Here is a 19,715-nt window from a genome sequence, read left to right as displayed (position 1 = left end):
CTAATGGTCCCAAGAGATCGGTTTTATGTTCGTGTCCCAAGAGCATCTTCACCAAGGCGCTTAATCGAGCCAGATTTCTACTCCTGGCTTTCGAATGTTGCGATCCTCAGCCTGAAAACCGGACACTACGATCCGTACTGAAAGGCGGGTCTCGGTGACAAACGCGAGCCGGTTCATCATGTACGAAGTTTCCAGAGATGCAGAGTTCATACCGCCGGTTGGAAACGAGCCTTCTTCTCTGACGCTGGGATGTAGAGACTCCGCCACGTACCGCCGTAAAGTTTACTCCTCCGGTTGACCATTCCTTCAGCGCAAACCTTGGTGCGTGTCATCCCCGAGAACCGGACGACAAAATTCTGGCCGCTGTCTACAGTGGCGGAGGCGAGAAATATTTTTATTGGGGGCATAAATATTAAGTAGACTTAAATATAATAGTTTTTTTCTAAATTTTCAAATGGGTTTAATGGTTAAACAAAGATATGGGGTCAAAAAAAATTTCTGAACGGGGGCATACATATTAAAATTCAATAACATACACTAATTTTCAAAGTTTTGTTGGGTTCAGTAGCCCCCATTTTGATGCATGTGGCTCCGCCACTGGCTGTCTATTGTTGGAGGAGGCGCCTCACCAAGCCACGCGCCGTCACCGGGCCGGAATCGTCGGAGATCTGAAAAGGGAAAACCAGATCTGACTCCTCCGAAAACCCTAAAAGCCGACTCTTTCCTTCTCTACCGCTACTCTAGTAACCGCCGGAGCTCGTCACCGTCAACTAATAACGAGTCTTTCCATAGATCTCGTCGAACCCAGAGTAGCAAGCATATCGGCAGAGTTCAGAGAAGAGAAGAAAAAAGCAAAAGAAAAAAAAAGATTTAAGGGAAAAGAGGAGGGTCTCCGGCGCCGGGAAGACCCGGCCGGAGCTAGGGTTTCTTCTTTGCTTTTAGAAATAGGCGAGAGAGCGTTTAGGAGAAAATCGGTTCCAATTGTTGTATATTTCAATTGTGTGAAAATACCTGGGAAACTTGTTTTAATCTAGTGATGATTTTAGTTGATTTTAGTTTCTCATCCGTATAACTGAAATCTACATGAAAAAAAAAAGATAGATTTGACAAATCAATTGGGCCTCACCCAACCAAAAACCTAAATAACCAATAGCTCTATTTATACGAAGATCAGTTAGAGAAACATACACTAAAACCTCTATAAATTAATACTCGATAAATTAACAATTTCTATAAATTAATAAATTTCGTTGGTCCCAATTTGAACCGGTTCAAAATTTGATACAAATCGATAAAATAATAAGATAATATTTTTAAAAAATTATATGTAAATATATGGTCTCATTAAAATTATAAATTAATAATTTATATGTATACATATTTTATATAAGTAAGAACCTATTATTACATTGTTTGTTTTATATTCACAATAGAATTATCTTTATATTTTTCTTAACATTTAATATATTTTTGATGAGATTTAATAATATTATATCTAAAGTCACATTTAAGTTATATGCAATATATATTATGTACACCAAATAATATAATAAATTAATATAAATGTTAAATTTCAAAAATAACAATAAATGTCTATATACTAAAGTCAAATATTTTTCTTATTTTAGAATAAATATATCCTAAAATAAAAAAATCTAAATAAGGAAATTTTTGTAAATTAATATCTCTATAAATTAATAAAATTTCAAAGTCCCAACATTATTAATTTATAGAGGTTTAACTGTATATGTCCTACAATCAACTAGAGACATGCTAATCAATAAGTCGCTTTGGCCGAGTGGCTAAGACGTGTGCCTGCTAAGTACATGGGGTTTCTGAAAGGCCCCGACCCGGTTTCCCTTACCGCCAGTATGACCCTAGTTTGCCTCCCTCGACAAACATTGTTCATACCCGATGTGTTCCCAACTTAGATTTTATTTCCAGTTTACCTCAAAGAGGTTCAGTTCAGTACACAAGGTTCGCTAAGTCTAATCGAGCAACTTAGCAGTCTACAAGTAATCCCAGCATAATAAACATGTACCTTACTGCCTTGGAGTTAATTTGAACATGACTTGACCACTCATCCATCCGTAAGATCCAACATTGCTATCCATCTACTCCATTATCCAGTCAGCTCAGTCAGATACTTAACTGAATCCCCTTGTTCCTTAGTCACTCAGCCAACCATCCCCATATGACCAAGAACAAAGAGAGACAGCTTGGTCTCCAACAAGCCATCCAGAAGAATCAGTACGCTAGTCATGCGATTCGTCGTCCCAGAACCAATCACTGATCACTCCTAGATCAGTCAGCACGTACTCAGCTCTACACTCGACTATCCAGTCAGTACTTCTCACGGCCATCCTACTCATCAGATTATCATGTTCCGTACATCACCAGAACTAATCGCATCCATCAAACCACTCAAAACATTCTCATCAGTTCTGCATCCCTCCTTGTCTTTGACCGTCCCACACTCAGTATCCACGATCAAATGTATGCATCCGACCCTTTCCACAGATCATCAGAACGGACCGATAGCGTAAGCCATCACATCTAGAAAACACTCGCGCTCCAATGTGCGTTCAGAACCACCCACAGACGCACCAAACCCACCGTTCAGTTCCTCAACCGCATATCTACCCGTCAATCCCACTCGATCCAGTACACAGCCGATCCAGTACCCAGTATCTAGTAGGAATTGATCCGATCAGTACAAGGAACCCTTCCATACGCTGTCTCAAGAACCCGCAACCATTACCTCGATCATAACCGCCACAGACTCCAATATCGTCGCGATTCATCAGTACACGGCTCTATTCAGAACAGACTAAGCCGACAGACCCTTTCCCTTGGCTTGAGAACGGTCCCGCAGACCGTAACCAACGTAACCGCCAATGCGTACATCGTGAACCATCAAGACGCAGGCTTTCAATCAGGACATGGCTTCCCTACCATCGTTCAGTACGTGGACAGCCAGATGAGGATCCGACTGGTCTCTTCTCTGCGATCTTTGTCTCTTTCGATCAGCATCACTCTCTCTCGATATTTCTCTGTCTCTCTGTCCAAAAACCGTGTCCCGAAAAAGATGTCTTTTCTCTGATCCGCGATCTCCCCCTTAAAGGAAACAGATGGGTGGTTTCCCTTCCCGACATAACCGCTCCCGCGCCCATTTAATTCATAAACTGCCCTCGAGCAGTTTCTTTCTCGGTTTCGTAACTACCTTAGCAGTTCCCGAACCCATAAACCGTCCCAGTCAGTTAAGTGGTCCGACAACCACTCAGAACCGCCCTATAACTGCTTTGCTAACTGCTTATTAACCGCACAGGTAACCACTCAGTAATCACTCTCGGTAACCGCTCACTAACCGTTCTCGGTAACCGCCAAATACTGTTCCCGCCATTTTCCTTGGCTAATCAGTTCATGTTCAGATCAGTATCTGTTCCCGTCACAACGTATACCAGTCAGTCCACACGTTGACTAACTGATCTCGGATGACAAGTCCAGCTGCCTTGTCTAAATCCGTCCAGCTTAGTCTGACAAGCTCAACTGCTATGTTCGGACATATAGTATCGTCTTAACCTGACCAGTACTATCCAGATATAATGTCCAACATGTCTATCCCGTCTGATCAGTCCGACCTTATACTGATCCAGTTCAGATTGCGGGATGGGGATGCTACAGTTTCCCCGCGAGAGTTCGAATCTCTCAGGCGACCTGTTTTTATATTCTTCATAGTGAGACCCAACTTGGTCACACTTTTTCCGGTGCAAAGAACATGAGTGAAAAGTGAAAATGCATAGGCTTAGCCAGCAAGGTAAACAGTATTGGGCTTCGTGTAGCCCATATATAAGCCTTAATGAAAGGTCCATATCCTAGACAGTGTCAACTGGGCTGGAAGCTGACGCACTCGCTCTTATCGCTACCTTCCCACGCGCCTTAAGTCCTTCCCGTGAAGGTTACGCTCTTAAAGCTTATCTAAACCAACGGCGTCGTTTACCGGGGAGTTCCACTCACGCGCGAGTGGAGAGAATCCTTTTTACAGCTAACTACGACTCGGCTTTCAGACAAGGCTTTATTTTTCTTCTTCTCAATTTCTCTTCCAAAAAATTTCCTCCGATTTCAAACCTCTCTCTCTCTAATGGCGGCGGCGACGATGAGCAGAGACCAATACGTCTACATGGCGAAACTCGCCGAGCAAGCGGAGCGCTACGAAGAGATGGTCCAGTTCATGGAAAGCCTCGTAGCCTCCGCCACACCTGCCGGCGAGCTCACGGTAGAGGAGAGGAACCTCCTCTCCGTCGCGTACAAGAACGTGATCGGATCTCTTCGAGCCGCGTGGAGGATCGTGTCTTCGATCGAGCAGAAGGAAGAGAGCAGGAAGAACGAGGAACACGTGTCCCTCGTCAAGGACTACAGATCTAAGGTCGAGACAGAGCTCTCCACGATCTGCTCGGGGATCCTCAAGCTGCTCGACACGCATCTGATACCTTCGGCTAGTGCTAGCGAGTCCAAAGTGTTTTACTTGAAGATGAAGGGTGATTACCATCGGTACGTGGCCGAGTTTAAATCTGGTGATGAGAGGAAGACGGCTGCTGAAGATACTATGGTCGCTTACAAGGCTGCTCAGGTATAATATAACTATTTGATTTGAAAGTAGTCAACTTTATAGTTTTAAGGAGCCTCTCTTTTACACAAAAGGTTTTGTCTTTATTGTCTTTTGAAGGATGTTGCGGTTGCTGATCTAGCGCCTACGCATCCGATCAGGCTGGGTTTGGCTCTTAATTTCTCGGTGTTTTACTACGAGATTCTCAATTCTTCGGAGAAAGCTTGTAGTATGGCTAAACAGGTACTGTTTCTTCCTTCTCTCTGCATGTTCGTTACAGACATGAATCATTGTTTTTGGTTTGGTTGTGAATAGTGTTTTGAGTGGCCACTTGTGTACTAGTGTCCCCATCTTTCGTTCATTGTGTTGGATTGTTTGAAACTTTACTAGAAGTTGTTCAATGAAAAGTAACGTTTTCTTCTTTCTGAACGGACCCACTTCTTTTTTAATTACAGAGATTCTAAAGAAAAAGACATCCTCCTTATTTGTTACTTTTTTGACCTACGCCTCACATGAACCAAATTATTCCTTTTGTCAGTGCGAGTATCTCTTAGAGTGACAGGGTTAGATTGAGTCATTGCTAGAGAGTTTGATCATTGTGTGTTTTTGTGGCATGTTGGATCGAGAACATGCGGATTTTGTAACTCCTGTTTGGTTGGATTTATAACGTGTAGGCTTTCGAGGAAGCAATTGCGGAGCTGGACACGTTGGGAGAGGAGTCATACAAAGACAGTACTCTCATCATGCAGTTGCTAAGGGACAATCTTACCCTCTGGACCTCTGATATGCAGGTTAGCTCTCTCATTTTCGATTACATCACTAGAAATCGCTTAGTGTTGCGATCATGCTTTGACCATTAAAAAACTCAATGGTTGACTGTTTTTATATAGGAGCAGATGGATGAGGCCTGAAGGTCTTATGGAAGAACATACTCTTATGTAATGTCCCCTCGTCCGTGACCGAGTTCAAACCCCGAACCTTCCCTTCTCTAGAACTTGTCGAAACAAAAAAAACGTGTGTTTTATGATAGTTCATGTGCTTTTGGTGTTATCTGCTGCTCTTTTCCAACTCTTTTTTTTTTTCTTTCTTAACTTTTCCTCTTTGGTTCTTCCTCTTCAAAATTTCATATTTTGAAAACAATTATTCAGTGTCCCAATCTTAGCTGGGAGAGTCTTGTAACTGAAATCTTCTGGTCTTCTAAATTTCGGTTTGGTTTGGTTTGGTTGAAGTAAGTATAAATCTATTATGATATCGGTTCCTGTTCAGCTCTATAACACAAACTGTGGTTATGTTTTGGGTATCCCGGTTAAATTTTATGGTTACACATCAAAGCTTCTCTCGTTGTTAAGAATGTTTTCGTTTTTCTCCGATCCAAACGTTTATGCTAGCATTGTTTTTGGAAAAGGCCTATTACCATAAGGCCATGTGATTGGGGGTAAAGTCTCCGTGAAGATCGCAAGCATGCATAGACACATAATTATATATTCACCATAAAGAAAGTTATAGACTCAGGGTCTAACTCTAAAGGTTCGAATCTAAGAACACACAAAAGATAAGCAAAACATCAAAAAGTGTACTTGGACCACTTTTGTCTGGCGTTTGCATGCATGAGAACAAGATAAAAAATCGTAAAGAGACGAGTCTTTTTGGTCTGATTGGTCTAATTCGAAATACATCTTTACTTAATCCTTTGCTTCTTCTTACCCATCTTTTCAAAAAGATAAAGACTGTAAAAACACCAAAGTCCGTTAGCTTGCACGTGATTCCAGCTCACCGTTTTAGTTACTACTTTACTACCAACAAAAGAAAAGAAAAACAAATGTTCATTGGAGGCCTTAGGGACTTAGAGTTAGAGGTATGTATTACTGAACTCATACCAATTTCAATGTTTTATTTAGGGATGAATATTTATCTGTCACACTCAAATGGAAAACGTAACGTTTTCATTCATTAATAGGCTCATTGATTGAACATAATGAAAAGCTACAAACTGATGATAATAAATAGGGAATCATCAAACTGCTATGTATTCATATCAGCTAGAAATAATTAAACATTATATCCATCATACAAATTCAGGAATTCAGGAACCGGTTCTTAAATAAGATATTTAAGAACCGGTTCTTAACTTTTTTAGTTAAAAGTTAAAAGATATGTTTTTATATTCCGTTAAAAATCTCACCCTAAGAATTCCCATTAATCATGTTCTTACAGCATTAACTAATACTCATGGGTTAGAACATTAGACCACCACTTCAGAACAAATAAATAAATTGTATATAAAACAAAGACCTTATGGTTAATCTTATATGTTGGGTAAGAAGACAGTATATTTGGATAAGATAAAACATTATTATAGAAAGACCATATTGTGTAAAAAAACAAAGACCAGTTAGCATATGACATAGTCCTTATACTTGTCTACAGTTTACTAGTTCATTCAAAGGTATATGCAATGATGTAGTAGTGGAAATGATTTGAATCTGAAAGTGACACCTTAGTCAAAACACACAATGGTCAAAGATTAACCATACCAAATGTTTCAAACATCATCATTGATGGATTTTGAGAATAATACTAAAACCATCTTTTATTTATGGTATATTGGCATGTAATTTGAATTTATATTAATATGATTGAAACATTGTTTTCAGTTTGATTGAATTTATAAAACAAATCTTATGATTCGACGAATGTTTTCACCAAATAAAGAACAATATCATATCAACATATCAATTTTGGTATACTCCAATAATTAGTTTTTTTGTAGAACACCACCAAATATTGATTTGATTATCTAAAAATTCATGAAAACTAGCAATTTTGTAGAAAATTATTAGACTTGATACTATTTGGAATTATTTATCAATGTATATATATATATATATATATAAATTGTAATTAAAATAAAAAATCATGAAACATATTAATATACTATTTTGATCAAAATTCTCAACATTGTCTATCTTAACATTTATTTGAATATATAAAATAAAATAAAAACTAAATTTTAAATTCCTACAAAAATCATACTGCTAATGTGACACTAAACCATCAGACAAGCATTCACTTGATTCATCATCCAAAAACTAAAATACAACAACAGAATCCAACCAACTATATTGCTTACAACAAATTTCAAACACATTCTCATTAATTTTCCAATGAGGGAGCATTTGTTACAATGATAGTCCATTCACTTTCTATCTTTTTTTTTTTTCAAATTTTATACTCTCTCATCCTCTTCTTCCTCAAGTCTCTCATCCCACATTACCTACTTAACAAAAAAACACACATATTCTTCACTTCCTCAATAAAAAAGCTCCTCCCTTTAGTTTGTACACAAATCAACAGAAAAAAAAAAAAAAAATCAAAGACCCAATCTCTGGATGACAATCCTTCCCCAAACTTCTTAACAATATATTCATTTAAGATCAAAAAGAAGAACACTTTACTTTTTGAACACTCTGTTATAATGCCAGAAAGTCTAGAACAGAGTCTTTTGTGTACAGAGACCACCAACGTTGGCGATGAAGAGAAGGGCATGATTGTTGACAAAGTTCTGATTTCTCAGATGGGCTTTCCGTTGGAGAGCGAAGAGATTATCAGAGAGATGATGGAGAAGGAGAAGCAGCATTTGCCAAGTGATGATTACATCAAGAGACTCAGAAGTGGAGATTTGGATTTGAATGTGAGAAGAACAGAAGCTCTGAACTGGATTTGGAAGGTCTGTATTTTTTATTATATTTCTTCCCTTTTTATTACATGATCTCTATGAGCTCAAATTCTTAAAATCACATTCCCTTTGATGTATGATCTGGGACATAAAGAGTGTGTTGGTGTGTATCTGATCCTCATTTGACAATAGATTGACTTTAGTCTCTAAGCTTTAGATCTTTGTAAGCTAGAGAAAGAGAAAAAGAGATAAACTTTTAATGCATTTTTTGTTCTAATTACAACAGGCTTGCGAAGAGCACCAGTTTGGACCATTGTGTGTTTGCTTATCAGTGAACTACTTGGACCGGTTCTTGTCGGTCCATGATCACCCTGTAAGTTCACATATTGATTCAACTAAAAAGATTGAAAATGTGTTAGCCCTTGACCATGGTTTTGTCTTGTAGAATATTGACAAAGCTTGGACAATGCAGCTGCTGGCTCTGGCTTGTTTATCATTAGCAGCCAAAGTTGAAGAAACTGAAGTCCCATTGTTAATAGATCTTCAGGTGCTTACTGATCTCTCTCCCAAAACTAAGTCCTAATGCTCTTTTTTATCGATTGCGGTCTTGATCACATTTTGGAACAGGTTGGAGATCCCCAGTTTGTGTTTGAGGCTAAATCAATCCAAAGAATGGAGCTTTTGGTGTTGAACAGATTGGAATGGAGATTGAGAGCGATAACTCCATGCTCATACATAAGATATTTCCTGAGAAAGATGAGTAAATGTGATCAAGAACCATCCAACACATTGATATCCAGATCACTACAAGTGATAGTCAGCAAAACCAAAGGTGGAAAAGTACTTATTTTTCTTTATCACTTTGTTTTTTGTGTGCCATTTTGGAGTATAATGGTGGTTGTGTGTGAGTGAGTGAGCAGGTATTGGCTTTTTGGATTTTAGACCTTCTGAAGTTGCTGCTGCAGTGGCACTTTCTGTTTCTGGAGAAATGCACACAGTTCACTTTGAAAACTCTCCTCTTTTCTCACTACTTCAAAAGGTAAAAGAAACTCCACCAAAATCATATATATTTTTTTAGTATCAATGTAAAGCAGCAATTGGGTGTTCAGTTTCAAGTAAATGCCAGTTATGGAGAAGATTGAAATCATGACACACATATATATACATATATATATATATGTGTGTGTGTGTGCACTAACTGATGCCTTGCATTACACATGTGTAATTATAGTTTATGAAAAGCAAAAGAAAGAAAAAAAAAAAAACAAAGAGAAAGTGGTTTATGCCTTTATGGGGGGTCTGAGACATATAGACCAAAGGCCACTTTAAAGTATATTATTCTATAGCTATGTCTTGTGAATCGTGATTCTTTCTCTCTCACACACTCACTGCACAGTGCACACTCTAGTCACCATCTATTACCAAATCTTGCCTCCACAGTACATGTTGTGGTTTGGTTGATTCTGGTTTCCATTAAGGTCATCCTTTTATACACAGAATTGCTGTTGAGATCTATATGTTTGTGTTTTGTGTTCAAGAGACGAAACAAAGTGTCAAGCTTTTAAAAACTTTGTTGGTTGCAGGAGAGTGTGAAGAAAATTGGGGATATGATATGGAGTGATGGCTCAGGCTTATGTTCACAAACACCAAATGGGGTTTTAGAAGCATCAGCTTCTTGTTAACCAGGATGGGTTCGGGCCTTCGGCCTTAATCCCCACTAGATCCGGGGCCGGCCTGTGCTGATACCGATAACATGGCGTAAAGCATCCCTCCCCATAGGAATCGAACTAGGGGTGCAATGGAACCTATTCCAAGCACTAAACCACTAGCCCAACGCATCTTGGGTTATATCAACTTCTTGTTTCAGCTTTAAGACTCATGATTCTTCTTCTTCCTCCCATACGCATCGTTCCTAAATTTCTATGTTCTTATAAACGAATTTGTTATTATTATTATTATGTGTGATAAGAGCTTAAAAAGGAAAAATAATCATAGCAAAATTTTAAATAAAAGAACAATATTTCTATTACAATATATATTTTTTTCTTTTTCTCGGTTCCCGCCAAATAAAATAACGGGAAAAAAGTTTCGCTTTTTGTTCGAGGCGGTGTCGTTCAAGTGATTAAGGTAAGCCGCGCATAGCACTTATGGTATTGGGCTTATAAGTCTTTGACTCAAAGTTGACGTAAGAAACCACATCATTGCTAGTGGGCCAATATTACATTTGTTTAGCTTTGCCACAAAAAATATATTTGCTGCTGTTTAAGGGGTCGTTTTCGGTATCCGCATAAACGTATATGTACGTACTATACACATTCAGAATTCGTAATCGCGGAGTATACACACGCAAGATGTGCGTGTGTGCGTGTGTGTGTGTCAGTGGGTGTCCATGTGTGAAATTCGAAATGAATAATTATTTGGACATTGGACTTAGGTAAAGATTAGACAACAATACAAAACAAATAAACTTTTATAATTCTTTCACTGGGCTTCATCATAATGAGTCGTCATAGTCATTCAACTGTCCGAAACATGTTTTATTTATTATTTTTCCTTCAAAAACATCGTTAGACCATGATTAACCCGGAGTTCTTAGAGTGAGGTTTTAGCGGAAGTTAAGAAACTGTTTATTAACTTTTAACTAAAAAAACTAAGAACCGGTTCTTAAATGGTTTTTAGCTTTTTTAGTTAAAAGTTAAGAAACCGTTTCTTGACTTCCGCTAAGAACTTCATCTTAAAAACCCCGGGTTAATCATGCTCAGCTTCTAAATTATTTTCAACGCTAGGTAATAACCCACGTCTTGCGCGAAATGTGATTATTAGTTTCGTTATTTTTAATAAAAAGACATTAAATCTGTTTAATCTGGATATTGGTTCGGTTTTTTTTTTTTTTGGTTTTTAATTCTAAAATATAACTATTATTTTAAATTAGTATTCGTTTTAGTTTATTCGGTTAAAATGTTTGATTTTTTCGTTTTTTCTGGTAAAAACTAAAAATTAATTTATTTGTTTATTTTCATGTTATGAATTTTAGAGAGTCATCATGTCGAACCAATAGTTTCATATTATAGTTTCTAAACAAATAATAGTTTAAGAAAAAGAAAAGAAAATTATTAAGACAAGTCATTTCACTACAATTTGGTCGGTAGTGAAAGAAGCATTAAGAAAAATATTTCAACTTTCAAAAAAATTAGATACTTCAGTTGTGGTGAATACTTAGTTACAAGGTGCTCACATCAAAGTGCACATGTATGTGTATGTAAAAAATATATAAAAATAGTTGACAAATATATAAAAATATTGTTAATTAATATTAAATGACATTTTTTTTTCAAAATAATATATGAAAGATAAAATTAAAATTAATTTAAAATAAAAAAAGGCCTTAACATTAGTCATTTTTCATATAAAGAAAACAAAATTGTATCCGTAAATAGGAGTCGGCACAGATCGAATATCTGGGTATTTGAAAGCATTCGTGTCGATTCGATCTTTAGCCACCTAGATATTCAGTGACTCGGATATCCGAAATGTTTTAGAATTGTAAAGAATATTTGATTTGATCCGTAAAAATAAAATTTTTAAAATAATTGAAAACTTTAATAATAACATTTTACTACAAAAGTAAAACATTATTTAACTTTTTAAATTCTAGTACCTAATATAATAAATTTAATTCATAAATATATTGTAAAACTGATATGAAGTATAATATATATAACATATATATATATATATATATATATAATTCTTTACATATATGTATATATATGCATATGGCAGATCGAATTAGATATATGTTCCTAAAAATATTGGTATTTGTGATTTGATTCTTTTTAGATATTGTATTTTAGTATTTGATTTGTTTCGTAAAGTTACAGATATTTTGATTTTTTTTTCAAATCAAAACGGATAACGAATCGAATCAAAATTTATGAATATTTTGCTCAACTTTATCTGTAAACAATAAAAAAAATATATATATATATATATATATAGTTTGGCTTTTGATTCGTTATCTATTTTTATTCGAACCGAAAAATTCAGAGTTTTATTGGAACCATGTATGTTAGTTTTATATTTAAAAAAAAACGCAAAGTACATAGTGTGAACACATTTATGAAAATAGTGTGAACGGGTTAGCATACTTATTATCAAATCATTTTGAGTGTGTCACGTGTATATTATAGTGTGAATACATTTATTACAATGGTTCTATTTTAATATATAAGAGATTTACTTGATATAAAAAAAAACAATTTTCAGTATTTGCTTTTTCTTCTATGCATAACTAGAAAAAAAAATTAAAACAAAGATGTAAATTTCTAAATCTTCAACTATGATTTCGTCGAATACACAGAATTAATTTTCGAAATTCTAATTACAAATAAACTTCAAATACTAAAAGAAATTTGAATTCAGGGATCAGAACTTAAGAGAACCCTTCATTCACTACCACTGCATACTTAAAACACTTTTCCTTTTGCATCAAATTGTATTTATTTAAGTACATAGATCGAACAATCATTTGAATTATGGTTACCAAGTGACTAATTAACCACATTGTGAGAAAGCTACTGATATATAATATTATTTTGAGTAAAATGGAAAAGTGATTTCTTGCACGTGAATCACCATCAGTGTCCCTAATTAGGCCAATATATTTGAAGCTAATATCATGAAATATTATATACTCATTCTGTTTCATATTAAGTATTGTTTTAGCGAATTTTTTTCGTTACAAAATAAATGTCGTTTTCGATTTTCAATGCAAAATTTATTAATTTTATGCAAAATTTATTTATCTATTGGTTAAAATATGTAGGGGTGGGCAAAAAAAACGAACCGAACTGATCGAACCGAACCGACCGAACCGAAACCGATTCGAACCAAACCAAAGTCCATTTCAAATTATTCGGTTGAAGATTTTCCCAACCCGAACGGTCCAGTTCAGTTTGGTTTAAACCGAACCGAACCGATAAACCGAAGTGTTTTTATAGTTATTTAAATTAAAAATATTAGTAATATCAAGAGATTAAAATCCTAAGATTAAACCCACGTAATTTCCTTTTGCACGAAGGAAATCCTAATATAATTTTATTTCCATGACACTTCATCTAACTTTTGTAATATTCGTCATTAAGCCCACATAATTTCCATGTTAATTTTTTTTCAATAGCGTATACTTTTAAACTCTAAAATTAAAACCTAAACCAAGTCTAATTAAAAAAAAAAGTTCTCCACAGCGTCTCTTTTATGCGTCTCCTACTCTCCTTCCTGCATATTTTTCCTTTTGGTGGTGTCAATTCTAATAACTTCGGGTGAGATTTTTAATATCAAGTTCTAAGAATTTGTTACATATATTTATACAACTGAAAAGTGAAAACATCAAACTATTCTTTTAGCTTACTAACGATTTTTCATATGTTTGTAGATGGATAAAGGAAAAACAACCAACAAGAAAAGAAAAGAGTCTGATTCTCCAACACAGTCTCCAAAGTCTAAAAGAAAACTGCCTACAAGATCGCTTGCATGGAATGTTTTTACTAGGCTTGAAGATGATGACTCGAGGTGTTCCTGCAACTACTGTGGTAAAACATATTCATGCAATCCTGCTACAGGTGGAACTACTAACTTGAATGCACACATGAAAAAGTGCAAGGCTTATTTGGATCATGTTGAATCTGGTTCTCAGAAATCCGATTAAACCGAACCGAACCGAAATACAAACCGAATCGAATACAAACCAAACCGAATATAAACCGAACCGAACATAACCGAACCGAAATCGATCCAAACCAAACTAACTATGGTTTACTTCAGCTGGAAAAATTCTAGAACCGAACTAACCAAACCGAACCAAACTCGAACCGAACCGAACTCGAACCGAACCGATAAAATAACCGAAGTGTCCACCCCTAGAAATATGGTTAGGTGTATAGGTAATAGTGTTTTTTTATAGGAAATGTACAAAATTAATTGTTTCCTTGTGCCGAAATCTAAAACGATACTTATAATAAAACAGAGAGAGTAATTCAAAGGGGAAAAAAACCCTAGCTGGTACTTTTGAATACGCAATCAAATCGAGTTTGCTTTTCTTCTTCACTTTAAAATATAATAATATTATTTGTTTTCAAACTTAGAGTTCGAATGGTAAACTAATTTATTGAAAAAATATTTAGATTTTCCCATAACATATCTGCAATATTAAACTAATGTTTTGAAAATCGGACCGGCCGATCGAACTGGTCAACCGTGACTCAGTGAAAAAGCCGAGTCTGGTTCGATTTAAAACGTGGATTTGAGAAAAACAAGTAAAACCGGCGAAAAACCTATAAAACCGGTGAACATGTTCAACTTCAAAACCCGGTTTTAAAAAATCAACATAGAATTAATGTGCTTTCAATTATTATTAAATTTAATATTTAATAATTAATGTTTGACTATCACTATTTAACTAATTTTCTCTTTAATTTTATTTTCTTAAGAAAGAATATAAAAAATCTTTTTGGTTCTCATATACTATTCTTATTTTGTTATATTCATAAAATTTAAGACTTCAATTGTAAGAATAAATAAATATGGTAATTTGAACGGTCAATTATTTGGATTTTATTAATTTCAATTTACATAATATTTTCTTGTTTATTATATAGCTAGATTTATACTTATTATATATATATATATATATATATTTAATTTTAAAGAAATAAAAAACCCGGTTGGACTGTATATATATTTAATTTAAAGAAATAAAAAACCTGGTTCGACCGTTTTAACCAGTCCAACCAGTAACTATACCGAGTCAGTATATAATCCGGTTTTCAAAACATCGACTTAAACCTAGGTAAATATGCTAACATATAAATGCTCTTCATTCTATTTTACATTAATTCTATAAATCTTTTTTACACTAAAATTAAAATTTTGAAAATATTTATATATATATACTATTTGTTTTTAATATGATATGAATTAAAATGTTACACATTTTCTAGTTTCAGTTGATACATATACACTAAATGGACCGTCCGCACGCATGCGCGGACATAAATATTATTCTTAAGTTGATGATTATATATTTAAAAATATCTAATACATATATTCCATGTATGTGGTTTCTACTAAAGCTTCACTGTTATGAAACTCTGTGGTTCTGAATTTGAAGCCTCACAAACATTAGTCATTTTTTACATGCATATATTATAGAAAAAACATTAAAAGTATATTTTTATTTTTTAAAAATAAAAGTATAAAATATACCAAATACATACAGATTTTGAATTAAATCTACTATATGTTGACAAGAAAAAACGAATTAAATCTACTTTATTTGATAAGTGAAGTTACGTAATAATGGGAACTAAAAGAGAAGATTATAATAGTTTTTTAGAATTTAATTTGTAGAAAATTTGTTTTATTGATTAGAAGAGAGAGACAATGGGTGAACTTCTTTAAAAAGTGGGTGTTTAGAACATGACAGAGAAGAATTGCTTTTTGCACAAAAAAACAAAGAAATTAATCAAATATGCAGTTGTCATGCCATTTATTTTTAGAAATAGAAAAATAGTGAATGGAGATTTAAAAGCAGTTCTCCTGCAATACATATGATCTGCCTTTGTTCTTCCCCTCCCATTCGTGACCTTAGCTTGAAAGGGTGGTAACAAAACCCTGCTTGTGGGTCTCATTTAGATTCCCTAAATGAACCAGAACGACAGTAACTATGCCACAGCGAAGACACTGAGAATGATGATGATCATCATCATCATCATAAATTGATGATATACATGCATGTATATATGTATGGTACACGATATACACTACGGCTGGACAAATTATCCGTTAAATTTGATCTGATTCGTTATTTATTTCGATCCGATCCGAAAATGAATATCCGTAAAGCTTTGGATCAAAGCAAATAGCAAAATGTGATATCCGTAAAAATCGAAGCAAATCACAATATTTTTTTGAAAGCTGGATATCCGATCTGATCCGTATATTTATAGATTTGTAATGTAATTGTATATACAAACAATTATATTTATACATAGTTTATGATATAATTTAGTTAATTTTTAATTTTAAGTTGTTGTAAAAATTTTGTTTTGATTATTGTCAATCCAATTTAATTTTTATCTTGAGTCAAAGTCAAATGTTAACATATGAGTTCACTTGTTAGTATAATTTATATTAGAAATGTTAGTTTGTTAGTATGAAATTATTATTTTTATTTTAAATTGATATTTTTTTTTAAAAAAAATTATTCAATTTTATGTCATATATTATTTTTTATTTTTTAAATATAACTAACGAATCAAATCAAATAATCCACGAATATTTAAAAAAACTCTGGATATTCCGGATATCCAGAATTTTCCAGATCAAAGCAAATAATAAATGTGGATATTCGCTGGGGACAGAACGGATCACGGATATTGTAGATTTTCCGGATATTTGCTCCGTGGCCAGACCTAATATAGTCGTTGTCCGATGGGTTTATGTTGACTGAAAGATTCCGTGAAGAGGACCACAGTAAGAAAATCATGTTACTGTCATCTGATCAAAACATTTTACACCAGTAATTCAATTTGAGATCACAACAGAAAAGTGTTTCACTACTTCCTATGAACATTTATTACATATCTCCAGACTCCAACGTCTGGTACGAACAGTTCTCATTACTTCAGCAGCGATTTAACATTTTTACTTCTAAATAAATAAAAAACTGAAAGCGCATAAGACCATCCGCATTAGCGGTTTATAACAGGTTCGTGGGCTCGAAATCTTAGGCCCGGTGGATTTAAAAAAAAAAAAATGCGATTAGTTTGATGAACCGGACCTTGCGCATGAATCCGTAAGGGGCGGATTTTGCCACGCGGCGTACGCTGGTTGGTCAAGCGTTCCGCGTTGAGGAGGAGGAAAGTCGGGCCACGTCGTGTTTCTTCTCATTTTCCCCTTTCTCTGAAAAAACTAGGGTTTCACAGTGAGAGGCGACTTTTCGTGCGACGACGATTCCCGGCGATTTTCTCGACGTAATCGACGACGAGCTCTTCTATCCACGAGCGTAGGTGAGTACCTTGTAGGTTTATAGCTTTATTGGGTCGAATTTGGGGTGGGAAGCAATTATTCGATTTCGAAAAAAAATTGGGGGTTTCGAGTAAGGGATCTAAATCGATATATGGGGTTCGATCAAGGGTTGTAGATCGTGATTGTTTTTTGATTTAGGGTTCTTTTTCTGAGATTTGAAATCCAATTAGGGTTTCGTTTTATGGGTGAGTGGTGGGTTTATAAATTGAGTGATGGGTTTCGTTTTATGGGTTAAATCGAGTGATGGGTTTAGGGTTGTAGATCGTGATTGTGGTTTACGAGTAATTATTTGACAAAATCTTGATTTATTTGACAGATGGATCCGGAAGAAGATAGAAGACATTCAAAGAAGCAACACGAACACATCAACATGTTAAGTTTCGTGGCGGATTCTGAGTACGGTATTCCTAAAAGGTGTCTGTGTGGTGGGAGACTCATTAACGAGGTGCGCGGGAAGGAGGACTACGACACTCTTCCTGGGAAGCGGTTCTTCACCTGCAGAAACTACGAGGTAAAGTCTCCTCTGTTAAACTTCAGTTTAAGTTGTATATCATAATCTGATCATTCTTTATGTTCTATATTGTAAGTTGTATATCTGATCATTCTTGATGTTATAACCAAGGCTGATGGGCTCCATTATCGTCAGCCTTGGGTGATAGGTGTGCAGGAGGAGCTCGAGAGGCTAACTAAACGGGTGGAAGAGGCTGAGCAGGTGATGCTGGGGGTGTCCAATCTTAGTAAACAGTTTGAGAGACTTGAGGTTAGTCAAACATTTTTAGCTCTTTCATCGCTGTAAATTTTTTTTCCTTGTATTTGTAATACAGTTACTAACACAAATGTCCTATACTTTTGCCATGTCCAGGAACAGGTTAATTCACTCAATGAGGCGGTCTATGACCTCACTGTGCAGGTCCATTCCCTCGAGAAGGTCTGCTTCGATTGACAATGAAAGGTTAGAGTCAGCTAAACTATATCTATGGTCATTGTTATCTCTGGATTGAAGTAGACGTAGGACTAGAAGTAGAACAAAAGTATAACGATTTGTAGAACTAGAACTAGACATAAACTAAACTAGTACGAGAACTAGAAGTACAAGTAAATATTATAAAATCGACACATTGATTGTTGGTTGGTTGGTTGCTGTGATTAATGTTGAATTGTACTTAGGTTGGTAGAGATAGTTTAATTTTCTCTCTTTTGAAACGTAAAACTTGCTGTTTTTTCGCCTGATTTGATGTCTATTGACTGCTCATTACTATGTAGTAGTTCTGTAATGAATTTTGGTTGGTATAGTTAGTTAAATTTTATCTCTTTTCACACGTAAAAACTTGTTTAAAAACATAGTAACTCCACCAAACCAAAACAAAAACACAAAACACGAAACCCTCAAACCAAAACAAAAACATGAAACCCTCAAACCAGAACAAAAACACGAAACCCTCAAACATGGACCTTTTTTCCCTTCACGCTCCCGGGTTTGTTAACCTATTAGCTTCGCAGAGCAGTAGTCCAATAGACGTTGACTCTGCTGAGGCTGCTGTTAACTCACCCGGGTTAGTTAAACCTGCGGAAAGGAGAAAGTTGTCAACCAAAGAAGACCTTGTACTGATCAATGCTTGGTTAAACACCAGAAAGATCCGATAGTTAGTAATGAACAAAAGTTAGGGGCTTTTTGGAAGAGAATTGAGGCGTATTTCAATTCTAGTCCTCAGCTCATTGGCTCCCTTCCTCGAGAGTGGGGTCAATGTAAGCAGAGGTGGGGAAGGGTGAATGCAGAGGTCTGCAGGTTTGTGGGTTCCCATGAAACCGCTCTGAAGGAGCAAGCGAGTGGGCAAAGTGAAAATGATGTCATGAAGACTGCGCATGACATCTATTTCAATGACTACAATCTCAAGTTCACGCTTGAACATTGCTGGAGGGAACTTCGGTTTGATCAGAAGTGGAGGTCACACTCTCAGCCGAAGGAGAAAAGGAAGGAAGCTGGTGCGGAGGCGGTGCCTGAGGAGGAGGAAGAGGTTAGACCTCCTGGTGTTAAGGCTAGCAAAGCTGCTAAACGCAAGAAGCCAAATGAAGCAGCTTATGATCATATACATAGCATCCTAGCTGAGAAAAACACCATTTCCAGACAAAAGATCCTTGATCGTTTGCTAGCCAAAAACATAGACACACTTTCTGATAATGAAGTGGCTCTCAAGAATAAACTATCTCTGAAATGCTTTGATGTCTATTGTGTGTATTTCCTTGCTTTGCTTGAGTAGTTGATGTGTATTTCCTTGCTTTGCTTTACTGATTATGTTATCTTTTCTTTTGTAGGTCACGGGTTGGAGGTGACAGTGTTGCAGGTCA

The 19,715-nt window shown here is 35.6% G+C and overlaps 2 protein-coding genes across 4 annotated transcripts; both read left to right on the top strand.

The window, feature by feature from the left end:
- Window positions 1-4,084: 4,084 nt before the first annotated feature.
- Window positions 4,085-5,871, top strand: LOC106313022 (14-3-3-like protein GF14 kappa). Of its 3 annotated transcripts, none has more exons than XR_001264291.1 (5): window positions 4,085-4,630; window positions 4,727-4,849; window positions 5,281-5,397; window positions 5,503-5,693; window positions 5,737-5,871. XR_001264291.1 is itself a non-coding variant. In XM_013750736.1 (4 exons), exons 1-4 carry the CDS (start codon window positions 4,142-4,144, stop codon window positions 5,515-5,517), a joined length of 750 nt encoding a protein of 249 aa, XP_013606190.1. In that variant the 5' UTR covers window positions 4,087-4,141; the 3' UTR covers window positions 5,518-5,871. The 3 variants fall into 3 exon arrangements, 1 of the variants encoding a protein (XP_013606190.1); XR_001264290.1 differs by having other exon boundaries at window positions 4,087-4,630; window positions 5,497-5,693; XM_013750736.1 differs by having other exon boundaries at window positions 4,087-4,630; window positions 5,497-5,871.
- Window positions 5,872-7,874: 2,003 nt separating this feature from the next.
- Window positions 7,875-10,246, top strand: LOC106316458 (cyclin-D4-1-like). The gene is made up of 6 exons (XM_013754349.1): window positions 7,875-8,333; window positions 8,569-8,655; window positions 8,728-8,829; window positions 8,910-9,114; window positions 9,203-9,321; window positions 9,866-10,246. Exons 1-6 carry the CDS (start codon window positions 8,082-8,084, stop codon window positions 9,962-9,964), a joined length of 864 nt encoding a protein of 287 aa, XP_013609803.1. The 5' UTR covers window positions 7,875-8,081; the 3' UTR covers window positions 9,965-10,246.
- The last annotated feature ends 9,469 nt before the right edge of the window (window positions 10,247-19,715 follow it).

Source organism: Brassica oleracea, chromosome C9 (assembly GCF_000695525.1).
Source record: "Brassica oleracea var. oleracea cultivar TO1000 chromosome C9, BOL, whole genome shotgun sequence".
NCBI classification, from domain to species: Eukaryota; Viridiplantae; Streptophyta; class Magnoliopsida; order Brassicales; family Brassicaceae; genus Brassica; species Brassica oleracea.
The sequence above is the reverse complement of the archived record's forward strand: the minus strand, read 5'-3'. Positions and strand labels throughout refer to the sequence as shown.